We start from the raw sequence: 12,417 nt of genomic DNA on the forward strand, positions 1-12,417 counted from the left end.
GTAGGTATTAAACTTTTTAAAATTAAATTTAGTAAGACATACTGACCGACACATTAACCCGGTCTAATGAAATTAGCCGTGAATTATTCGAAAATCTTGTATTTAGTAACTTTTAGGATGTGCTTCCCTGCGTGTAATATTTACGAGATCGTAATTTGCGGTTCAAGTAAATTTGGTTGATATATACTTATTCTAAGAGCTGTCAAACGTAATCTTCCCAAAAATGTTTAGGTAGTTAGTTGTCAACCACTGGATCGGGGATTATTCAACTCGTATAGCGGAACAGATTGCCGCAAAAACCTATCTCGCCCCGCCCGCTAAATTACTGCCACATTACTGCCAGTGCCATGGAAAAACGTTCCGGGAATTAGGTACAAGACGTTTCAGAATTCGGGTCTCCCCAATTAGCGTAAATTGTTAACAAAAATTAACTCGCTGTCAGTTTTGTGACGACAAATTAAGCATAAAATCTTTCTAAAAATTTACTTTTTCCACATTCTGAATGTAGATTATCGCTTAAAGTTTATGTAATTAACACAAAAACAATATTTTTATTGAAATTGCATGCTTAATTATCGTCACAAAACTGACATTACGCTAATTGGGGGGTCCCAAATTCTGAAAATGCTCTACTGTGAACGTGGTGGGTTTTGGAATATGTAGGTAGGTATGTAGATACTAGATTGATTATTTACTATACGGGCCAAGCACGTAGATATGGAAAGTCCAAGTACCCCCTCCTTGTCCCTTCGCAAATGGTCCATATAATAACACTGTTTTGCTTGCTGCGTTCAAAGTTCCATTGAGTCGGGATGCTCCGTGAATTGATTCGTATGTAGCTTAGGGATCTGCCCTGTAAGCTATACCATCATCCGTGTGAGCATAGGTTCCGTATGTAGCATTGTTTCAGCCCGTATATGATCCACAGTAGGTCAGTAGGGAGTTAGGGACGTATTCAGTTAGTCCGTATTACCGCTTCTCCGAGTGAGGTATATAAATTTAGCACAGCTTTTCCCTCAAGTCACTGTCTTACTGTGTAGAAGCGGACTCCCCATACTAAACAAGCGCGATTTATTTTTCCATTAATAATAATAACACAATTTTTTTGGCATATGTAATTATGTATGTACCTAGTAACCACAAGTTGGGACAGTTTTCTGTGAGCGTCCCATGGGATTTCCTTTCTCGGTCGAGTCCTAGGTGGGTTTATTTGTGTTTTTATGTACTTAAGTGTTTTAATTACTTATATAATTTGTTTTGTGTTGTTTAGGTAAAAATCTTATCAAAATTAAGTACTAACTGTTAATATTTTTGTATAATTTATTAGTTTATTGTGCATAACTATACACGCAACAAGGGAATACGTTGTTTTACCAACAACCTAAGTTTGTATGAAGAAGTACAGCGGTCCACTATCTTCAGGTTACTTGCAAGTTGCGACATTATAAATTGTAACCAACATTGTAAGGCGCAGGTACGCTCCGTGGGATCGCGGCTAAACCGGTCGGAGTTTTTGTTCACGACCGATCATTTTATTGTGGCTATAAGTTACTTATCTCTCGTACTAGGAGCTAGCGCACGCTTTTGGTCAACTTTTATGGAAATTTGAAATGAATGTATTTATTGAAAAAAAAAAATACCTATGGTTATTGTTGATGGGAATAGTGATTATGATAAACAAAGTTAGTACCTATAGGTACTATTAAGGAAGTACCTTTGGTTGTTATGTTATGAACAAAATATTAATTGATAATATAAATTATTACGCATAGGTTCGATATTCGCACTAATAGTATGTACCTATTAACAAAATTTAGCATGAAATCAAAACATGCTGTAGTTGTTACAATATGAAATCGATGTGTATTTTTCATACAGGGTGTAACAAAAATGGTGGTGATCCGTTTAAGGGCGTATTCAGTATCGTATTCTCATCAGGAAAAAGTAGGATAAAAATTTTTTTTCGCAAAAATTTTTTTTATCTTTGTATGGAGATTCGACCGATTCGCGCGGCCCGGCTCATACAAAAGTGAAAATTTTTTTAGCGAAAAAAAAATTTTCTTCTACTTTTTCCTGATAAGAATACGATACTGAGTACGCCCTTAAACGGATCACCACCATTTTTGTTACACTCTGTATCTAGGTAGGTAGATTCGATAAATGCAAAAGAGAAACGATATATAAAATTCACATTTAACTGAACCGTTTAATCACTTCTAACAACTCACATTTTCGGTATTTATTAGACATTTATATTATTGAATGAAATTATTCAAACGACTGATATTGTCGCGGACATTTAACATCGAGATATATTTAAAGATTTGAACATTTCAGAAATTCAATTCAACACTGATATAGACACTTATTAGCAATCAATATGAAAGTCCGGTGTTCAATCTATCACATTAAAATTTGACGCCAAAGCTCAGCGTCAAAACCTCGCAACAACCTTAAACTAAACTTAACATAGTTAAAAATGAACACAATTAATTAAGGTACTTATGTTCTAACATCTTCGAACGCATTTAGCGAAATGTTATCAAGACTCAACTTTACAATGATCTTAATTCATTGAGTAACGCTAAAAATGCAATTACAAATGCTGACCTTGAAGAATAGTAAAAGACTAAAGGATCACTATAAAGCTAAATCGTAATGACTGAAGAAATGTGTTAATGGCATCCATTGGATTGAACGAGATCTCATGTAAAGCTCAAGCAGGCAGGTCGAAGTTGGAGACGTGGACTTGTGGCACGTGGGCGGGGTCGGTGGCGGGCTTGGTCTTCGCGTCGCAGATGCCCACCTCCTTTAACTTCCACTCCCACTCCATCACTTGCACGGCGTGGAGCGTCTCGGCCTCGATGTGCTGCCGGCGCAGCATGCCCTCCTTAATCTTCTCCCACTTATCGTCCACCTCCTGCAGCCACGCGTTGATCTGCCGCCCGTTGCAGCGCCCCCGGCGGGTCGTTCTATTCTCTTCTTGCTCAGGAGGTATCTCGCTGTATATCTCTTTCCCGCGCAGGATTGTACACACAGAGTATGGCATCGACTGGTTGCTCACGGCCCTCTCGGCTCGTCCATGAACTCGCAAAATTTCCTGCTCCACTGCTAACACCAGCTTCTCTTTCTCGACCAAATGCTGAGTGACTAGACGAGTGCGCTCTTTCTCTTGGGAAGTAAACTCTTCTACCATCTGTGGCGGAAGCGTCGTCGGGATCTCGATCTTGCTCTCCGGGTTCACGGTGGATTGTAAGGTGTAAGTCCGACGATTCATCAGATAGTTGTTAAAATCTTTAGGAGGCTTAGGCTTGACAGGTAAGAGGTTCTTCTGACGAACTTCGATCGTCTTCCGAATGTGTAAGTACATTTGGTAAGCATTGGGATGGTTTGTCGATTCCGTTCTTATTTTATCTAAAGGTTCGTTTTTAGATATTTGAGTGTCTTTGGTGGCTCTTATTTTGCGTTTGCGCGGGTGTATGTCTAGAGGCTCGGGGCGTGCGCCGGCGCCGGCGGCGGCGGCGGCCGGGGGCTCGTCCGCGGCGGCGGGCGCGAGCACCGCCTCCGGGGTGGCCGGCTTCTCCTTGTCCTTCTCCTTGTCGGCATCGCTGTTCCGGTGCGCGCGGGCGAGTTTCTGCGCCACGGTGCCGGCTTGCGGTCCGGAGGGCGAGCGCGGAGCGCGAGTCGGCTCCTGGCGTACGCCGGCAGCGGAGCTCCGATCGTCCGATTCCCCCACGTAGCAACTCAGTTATTGACCCGAGAGCGCTCTCGTCTGTGCTAGATGTCTGGGCACCGCCTGCGCGCGCAGCCGCTCCGCACCGCTTCAAGTCTAGATATAACAGCCTAGCCGAGATGCCGGCCCCTTGCGACTCCTGTAAAGGTAAGCAACTTTTTAAGAACTGGAATAATATTTGCAGTGCAGTGAAATACTGCAACACAGTGAAGTGAAAAATACGTGGAGTCGCTCATAATGGTTTTACCGGCGGCAATTAATTTGTTGTGATGGCGCAGTTACATAGCTGCTAAATATTTACGTAAGTAATTGAGTTTCGTTCCGGCTTTTAGTTGTAATCTAAAATATAATTAAATTACACACCTTTTTAAGACGTTAAACGTGCATTATTACATTTTTTTAATTCGTAAAATAAAATAAAAGTGTCACAAAGTGAATCAAGAACAACGAACGTTCCAATCGGAAATATTTATTTACCTACTTACACAAATCATGTTTTTCTAGAAACCCCACATATCGACATTCACAATGCAATTCGCACTCTAAACGTCAAAATAATCCGCAATAACAATAAAACTCACCTTTTATCAGCTTTCACAAGCCACTTAACACGTAAACTGCCAGTGATTAGCAATAACCGGGTAGAACACAACACACAACTCGTTATAGCGGAGTGGCCGGACTGCGCCTTGCACCGGCCAAACGTCAATGCATTTTTGATCCATAGAGCAGCCTCCGACCGGAAGTTGCCGAGTAGCCTGGGACAAGTGGCTCCTTTACAAAACATAACTATAATAATCTAGTCATAACTGAACTGTATTTTAGAAGCAAGATCTATTAACATTGTGTAGGTATATTAGTTTTACAAATACAAATAATTATTTATTTTCCTAGAATACGAAACAAATATTGTCAAATTAGTACTGCGTCATATTTCTGCGTACATCGGCGATGAAATATTTAAAATATTTAAATGAGCAAAATTTAAAGATCCAAAATACAATACAATAAGGGCAAGAATTAAGGAACTCATTTACTGAATTTTTATTCAGTAAATGAGTCACATGCCAAGTGAACAATCAACAATACATTTTTTTCTGAAACCTATTTATATTTTTAATCATGTTCTGTCAGATGTTTTTCTTTTTGAAATGCATCGTATTTATTAATAATCCAAAAATAAATAAAATATTGAGAATTTTCTCGATTCCCTAAGATTATATTTTCAGTTTGTTACAAACTTAATACTTAAATTTTATTATTCTCGTAGTAGCTAGTACAAGTATATAACGGTAGATTCACTTCTGAATAAGCTATTTTTATTAATAAGACTTTGGTTATTCTTGTTTCAAAGAGTTTATTTTATCCTCATATTTTATTGATATATCTGGGTATATTTTAAATAAATATTATAGTACATTCTTACAGATTGACTGAGCCCTACAGTAAGCTCAAGAAGGCTTGTATTGTGGGTACTCAGACAACGATATACATAATGTACAAATACTTATATACATAGAAAACGTTCATGACTCAGAACAAATATCTGTGCTCATCACACAAATAAATGCCCTTACCGGGATTCGAACCCAGGACCGCGGCTCAGCAACAAAAGGCTACAAAACATCAATACAAAATGTAGGTTATTTACTACTGAGATGAAGATTTAATAAACAGGTAAGTAGGTACGCTAAATATTGTAAAATTTCGTTACATATTTATTATTTTTAATGGATCTGAAGGTATGGTATGCGATTTTAGATACATTACGGACTGTTGAGGTTATAAACAACTCAGCGCACCAATCAGATACGCAATGTAATAAGACTCGTATACGAGTTCTCGTAACGTCTAAGGGCCCATTTAGATGGTACGAGTACTCGCATGACGAGTTTTATTACATTGCAGTATTTGAGGGCTGTGCAAAATTGTATGTAACCTGTTCGCAGAGTTCGCACGCCGTCTAAATCAGGCTTAAATGGGTCTTAATGTTTAAAATTGAACAACCATAACATATACCTACACAAACAACTAAAACTTTACTCTAATCTAATTAATAATTTATATAGTTTTATTAGCAACCACCCGAAAAATAAACTAGCTGTAAGCTATCATAATCTTAATATGTAGGTACCTACCTAATTTGATTCATCCTAAACATCTAGGTCGTAATTAGATAAATCCTTAGGTAGTTCGATTTCTAAAGAGGTACAAAAACGGTTGCGTTTTATAAAGTAATTAGTAAACACACTATTACCTACGTCTATTACCTTACATACCTACCTACCAACTACATAAATATTTATTGTATGTTCGTATATGCATACTAATATTATAAATGGGAAAGTGTGCGTGTCTGTTTGTTTGTCCGTCTTTCACGACAAAACGGAGAAACGAATTGACATGATTTTTTAAGTGGAGATAGTTGAAGGGATGGAGAGTGACATAGGCTACTTTTTGTCTCTTTCTAACACTAGCGAAGCCGCGGGCAAAAGCTAGTAATATATATATATATATCTACTTTAGAATATTTGTTTACACTAAATAAATAGGAAAATTTTCGTCACGCAAAAGATAAAGATACTGGTTGTTTTTGTGTTAAAAATACTAACATAGTATTTTTGGAAATCTTAAAGTAACAGCAGAGGGGCGAAAAACGTACTTACATATTTGTACTTATTATTTATGTACTTTTCGTGGTGGATTGTTATTTTAATTAAATTGGCGTACCTGCCTCCTTACTTTATTTTCACGGTGAGAGGGTGGGAACCTTCATAAACAATGATTAAATCGACTAATTTAATAATTAATTAATTATATGCACATGTTAGCATTGATTTACTAGTAGGAACGTTATTATTCGCCGTTTAAAAAGAAACACGCAAATTAAATATGTGAATAAAAAACATTTCGTACTTAACGTACGTACATACCTATGAATAAAATACAAAATAACCTAACCACAAAATTAAAAATTTAAAAAAATCCCCGACCGCGACATAGTAGACCGATTTTCATGAAACATGGCTAAGAACACTCCCGATTAACTCAGCTTTCAGACAAAAAAAACTAAATCTAAATCGGTTCATCCGTTCGGGAGCTACGATGCCACAGACAGACACATCTGGTCACACAGACAGACAGACAGACAGACGGACAGACAGACAGACAGACACGTCAAACTTATCTTCTAACACCCCGTCGTTTTTGCGTCGGGGGTTAAAAACACGTTTTAGCCGATTTGACCAAAAAATGATTAATATTATCCATAAAATTATTCGCTATTAAATATCTGAGAAAAACGTACTTAGTTATGATCGAGTTACCTATTCCATTTGTTGTCTCTTCCTTCTAGGGTGCATTGGGGTAATTTTTAAAGTGGTCTAATTTCGAAAGTCACAAAATCACGATTATAATATCAAGATTCCCCTTGCAAAATTACCCCAATGCACCCTATGAATAAATTTTACCATTCCTTATCAGGGTACTATGTGGGTGTGGTGGCAGGGTGTATGGACATTGTACCATGGTTTGCAATAAACGTTTATAAATACAATTCTACGTGGGCCTGTAGCCAAAAGTACAATTTTGATAGCGTTAGTTGTAGTTATTTTCTGTCTCAACCGCTCGTATTAGTGCGAGAGGCAGGTGAATATTGTTCTCCACGGAGTGTCAACGATTGTACCTACAGCTTTTTTTTATACCACGTCGGTGGCAAACAGGTATAAGGCCCGCCTGATGGAAAGCGGTCACCGTAACCTATGGACGCCTGCAACTCAAGGGGGTATCACATGCGCGTTGTCGACCCATTAGAAACTTGTACACTCCTTTTTTGAAGAACCCCATACTTTGGCAAAAAGAGTAGAAGGGCGTTTTCCAAAATAAATCTCGAAAATCGAATTTCACCAGATCTGGACGTGTCTGGGCTCATTCTTCTCAGAATCACGAGCTGATTCGATCCTGACGATAAAAAATGTGTCCTATTTTTTTTTCCTTTTACGTCACGATTTTAGTATGAACTTACTACGTGCGTGACGTATTGGAAACTCGAATTTTGTATGGAAAATTTGGAAAAGCTGAAATTTGATATTCGAGACTTATTTTGGAAAACGCCCAGTAATGGAAGTCATTTTTTTATCATAGAAACAATTTTCTCATACAAAAGTGACTCAATAGTTGCCACATGCAAAACTTTTTATATAGACAGTGACGCCCCTATTATTTTCTGCTCTTTTTTGCCAGACTGTACTCTTGGCTAGAGGCCTGTCCCTAATTTAGTTAACGAGTGATTGAATTAAACTTTGCGTATAGACGTTTGTAGTTGAACTATGCCCGGCTATTTCTGGACCCAACGAGACTGACTGGAGCATTGCAATCATTGTTGTCTCCCTAGCATTGTTTATACTTTACGGTAAGGTTTAGATCTATATTGAGCGATATAGTTTGTCAAAGGGCCTGGCCGGACTGCCATGGTAAAATCGCCCCTGGCTAAATATGAAATATTGATATGCAGGATTATTCGTATTGTTACTACATGTACTACTACTGGATATTATGCCTCAAACTGTTTCCGTTTACGAAAAAAATTAAAAAAAAAGAAATTTTGTTTTTTATTTTTTTCTTTAAAACCGCGTATCCGATTGACTTGTTCTTTGGATATTTTATAGATATATTAGGGATACATCAATTTAAAAAAAATTAACTTCCTGACTTTTTGTTAAGTACATTTTTTTTTTAGTTTATGTTTTAAATTTTTTTTTTTACCACATACGAGTTAGCGACACCTACTATATTTTCATATAATAATCGCCATTTTATACTTATCAAAAATATTAGTTTGGATCAAGAATGTCAAAATAAGTAAATTCATTAAGGATTACTTCGTTCCTACACGCTTTTTCTGTATCTTCATCGGTTTTGTCAGAAATCGAGAAAAATCGCATTTTCGGCTCTTTAAGGGGGGGTAGAGGAGTGACGCAGAGGGGGGGGGGGGATGATGAAAAATAACTTCGGCCTATAATCTACATATCCCAATTTAGAAAAAATCTTCCATTAATTATGCCAAAATTTTCATACATCACTTTCCAGGAGCAACGTACTAAAGGGTAATACTAGTAATATATAAATAACTTATTTTGACATTGTTGATCCAAACTAATATTTTTGATAAAAATATATGTAATAGAGTATAAAATGGCGATTATTATATGAAAATATAGTAGGTGTCGCTATCTCGTATGTGGTAAAAAAAAATTTAAAAAAATTTTTCAAAAAAAATGTACTTAACAAAAAGTCAGGAAGTTAATTTTTTTTTAATTGATGTATCCCTAATATATCTATAAAATATTCAAAGAACAAGTCAATCGGATAGGTACGTGGTTTTAAAGAAAAAAATAAAAAACAAAATTTCTTTTTTTTTTAATTTTTTTCGTAAACGGAAATAGTTTGAGGCATAATATCCAGTAGTAGTACATGTAGTAACAATACGAATAATCCTGCATATCAATATTTCATATTTAGCCAGGGGCGATTTTACCATGGCAGTCCGGCCAGGCCCTTTAAAGCTTTTTTGTGCAATCTAATGAAACTCATGAAACTCCAAATGATTTTTTGGATTTTTAATTTACTCGCATACAAGTTTCGGAAATTTCTCTGTAATTCAGAGAAGCATAGCTTGTGTGCTATAATCAAACATCGGGCATTTGGCGTATTATAAGTTTGACGTGTCTGTCCGTCTGTCTGTTTGTCTGTCTGTCTGTGTGTGTGTGTATCTGATTGTGGTATAGCAGCTCCCGAACGGATCAACCGATTTAGTTTTATTTTTTTTTGTTTGAAAGCTGAGTTTGTCGGGAGTGTTCTTAGCCATGTTTCATGAAAATCGGTCCACAATGTCGGGGGTCTTTTTCAAAATTTTAATTTTTCATGATGTGTTCCGAATTCATAAGTTTCATAACATTATGTTGTTGAAAAAACCGGCCAAGAGCGTGTCGGGCCACGCTCAGTGTAGGGTTCCGTAGTTTTTCGTATTTTTCTCAAAAACTACTGAACCTATCAAGTTCAAAACAATTTTCCTAGAAAGTCTTTACAAAGTTCTACTTTAGTGATTTTTTTCATATTTTTTAAACATATGGTTCAAAAGTTAGAGGGGGGGGGGACGCACTTTTTTTCCTTTAAGAGTGATTATTTCCTAAACTATTAATATTATCAAAAAATTATCTTAGTAAACCCTTATTCATTTTTAAATACCTATCCAACAATATATCACACGTTGGGGTTGGAATGAAAAAAAATATCAGCCCCCACTTTGCATGTAGGGGGGGTACCCTAATAAAACATTTTTTCCCATTTTTTATTTTTGCACTTTGTTGGCGTGATTGATATACATATTGGTACCAAATTTCAGCTTTCTAGTGCTTACGGTTACTGAGATTATCCGCGGACGGACGGACGGACGGACGGACGGACGGACGGACGGACGGACGGACGGACGGACGGACGGACGGACGGACGGACGGACGGACGGACGGACGGACGGACGGACAGACAGACATGGCGAAACTATAAGGGTTCCTAGTTGACTACGGAACCCTAAAAATGAAATGAAGATAAATAATTCGCTCTCTATACAGTTTCATAGTCATCATCATTCGCCTGCCCTTATCCCATTCATTTGGGGTCGGCGCAGCATGTCTTCCGCTTCCATACCTCCCTATCATCCGTCATTTCATCATTCACTTGCTTTCGCTTCATATCATCTCTCACGCAATCCATCCACCTTTTCCTCGGTTTTCCTCTCCCGTTACTTCCTTCCACACTCATTCGCAATGCCTTTCTCGTCACATGACTTTCATCCCTTCGCATCACATGCCCATACCATGCCAGACGATTAGCTCTTACTTTTTCTACTATCGGTGCAACTTTCAGGCTTCCTCTTATATACTCATTTTTTATCTTATCCATCCTTGTCACGCCACACATCCATCTTAACATTCTCATCTCTGTTACATGCAATCTCTTTTCATCCATCACCTTTAGGGCCCAGCACTCTGATCCATACATGACGACAGGTCTGATGATGGATTTATAAATTTTACCCTTCAATCGAAGAGGCATCCGGGCGTCGCAAATAGTTCCCGTAACCTGTCGCCATTTCATCCACCCTGTGCTAATCCGGTTTTTCACGTCCCGATCGATATCGCCATCGCACTGTACGAGCGAGCCAAGGTACTTGAAGTCGGAGCAGACCGGCAATAAAGTGCCATCGAGTTCTATGGCAGCAAAACTAGAGAGACCGCCGAAATCACAGAACATATGTTCTGTTTTAGATCTGCTGATCTTCAAGCCAACATTCTCCAGCCTTTGCCGCCATGTCTCGAGTCTGCTCTGTACCTCGTGTCCGTCTTCACCGACAAGCACAATGTCATCGGCGAAAAGCATACACCAGGGTACCTCCGGCGTATTATTGAAATTCGATTCGGCAAGCCTAGTAGCCAAGGGTCCGATGACTAGTTATGGGACTCCCACACTTGTGGTGGTTTTGTGCATCGACCATACGCTGTCCCTGTCACACAATGTTATATATGTATGTAGAACCAAGGCTTGGAACCGGCTTTTTTACCGGTTAAAACCGGTTTATTTCGTTTTTACTCCGAACTTTCGAAAGAACGCGAACCCGGTTAATCGAACGAAACCTTTATGAAAGCGTTCCTATAAAAACCGGGTTAAAGATAGCGGTTTTTCGAGCGAAAACGAATTTTAAAGGTTTTGCCTCAAGTACACGATAACGGTTTGAAAATTTGACCGGTATCCGATCCCTACATTTATAACAACTAGTATGGGGGCACCACTATAGTACCTACAGTCAACTCTGTTTGCAGACACGTGCGGCGGCGGGAAGGCCGCTTGCGGGGCCAACTGTACCTGCGGGCCGAACTGCGCATGCGGCGACGGCAAGGCTTCCGGTATGTCACTGTCACATTATTTTTTTTTATTAAAGGAAAAATAGAAAAATTCACACATCCGACAGCAGTCGAACCTGCGACCACTAACTTTGCCGGAGCCATCCTCTCACCAACTGAGCCACGGAGGCCTGCTGGATGTGACTTTTGTTTCTTTAGTTTCTATTTTGATTTTGTTGTGTTGAGACCACTTCTAGGACCGATAAAGGAATTTTTTGTGGTGGTTACCCACAAAAATTGGTCCGTATATCACAGGAAAAACCTAATACTAAACCAAAATGACTCAAAAGCAGTATGTTTCTTTACTTATAATACGTTATAAAATGGTACCTATTTACATAGGTATATAAACACACAGGCAGATTCGATAACATCAAAAAATAAATAAACAATTCTTACACAGATTGAGTCCCACGGTAAGCTCAAGAATTAAGGCTTGTGTTGCAGGTACTCAGACAATGATATATACAATCCATACTAATATTATAAATGGGAAAGTGTGTGTGTCTGTTTGTTTGTCCGTCTTTCACTGCAAAACAGAGCGACGAATTGTCGTGATTTTTTAAATGATAGTTGAAGGGATGGAGAGTGACATAGGCAAATTTTTGTCATTTTCTAACGCGAGCGAAGCTGCGGGCAAAAGCTAGTACCTATACATATACATAGGAAACATCCATGACTCAGGAACAAATATCTGTGCCCACCACACAAATAAATGCCCTTACC

At 38.4% G+C, this 12,417-nt stretch overlaps 1 protein-coding gene across 1 annotated transcript; it reads right to left on the bottom strand.

Annotated features, from left to right (window-relative positions):
* Positions 1-2,154: 2,154 nt before the first annotated feature.
* On the bottom strand, positions 2,155-3,745 carry LOC125236048 (ankyrin repeat domain-containing protein 12-like). Its single transcript, XM_048142738.1, has one exon. It carries the CDS (start codon positions 3,368-3,370, stop codon positions 2,717-2,719), a length of 654 nt encoding a protein of 217 aa, XP_047998695.1. The 5' UTR covers positions 3,371-3,745; the 3' UTR covers positions 2,155-2,716.
* Positions 3,746-12,417: the final 8,672 nt, after the last annotated feature.

This window comes from Leguminivora glycinivorella, chromosome 18 (assembly GCF_023078275.1).
Source record: "Leguminivora glycinivorella isolate SPB_JAAS2020 chromosome 18, LegGlyc_1.1, whole genome shotgun sequence".
Taxonomy (NCBI): Eukaryota; Metazoa; Arthropoda; class Insecta; order Lepidoptera; family Tortricidae; genus Leguminivora; species Leguminivora glycinivorella.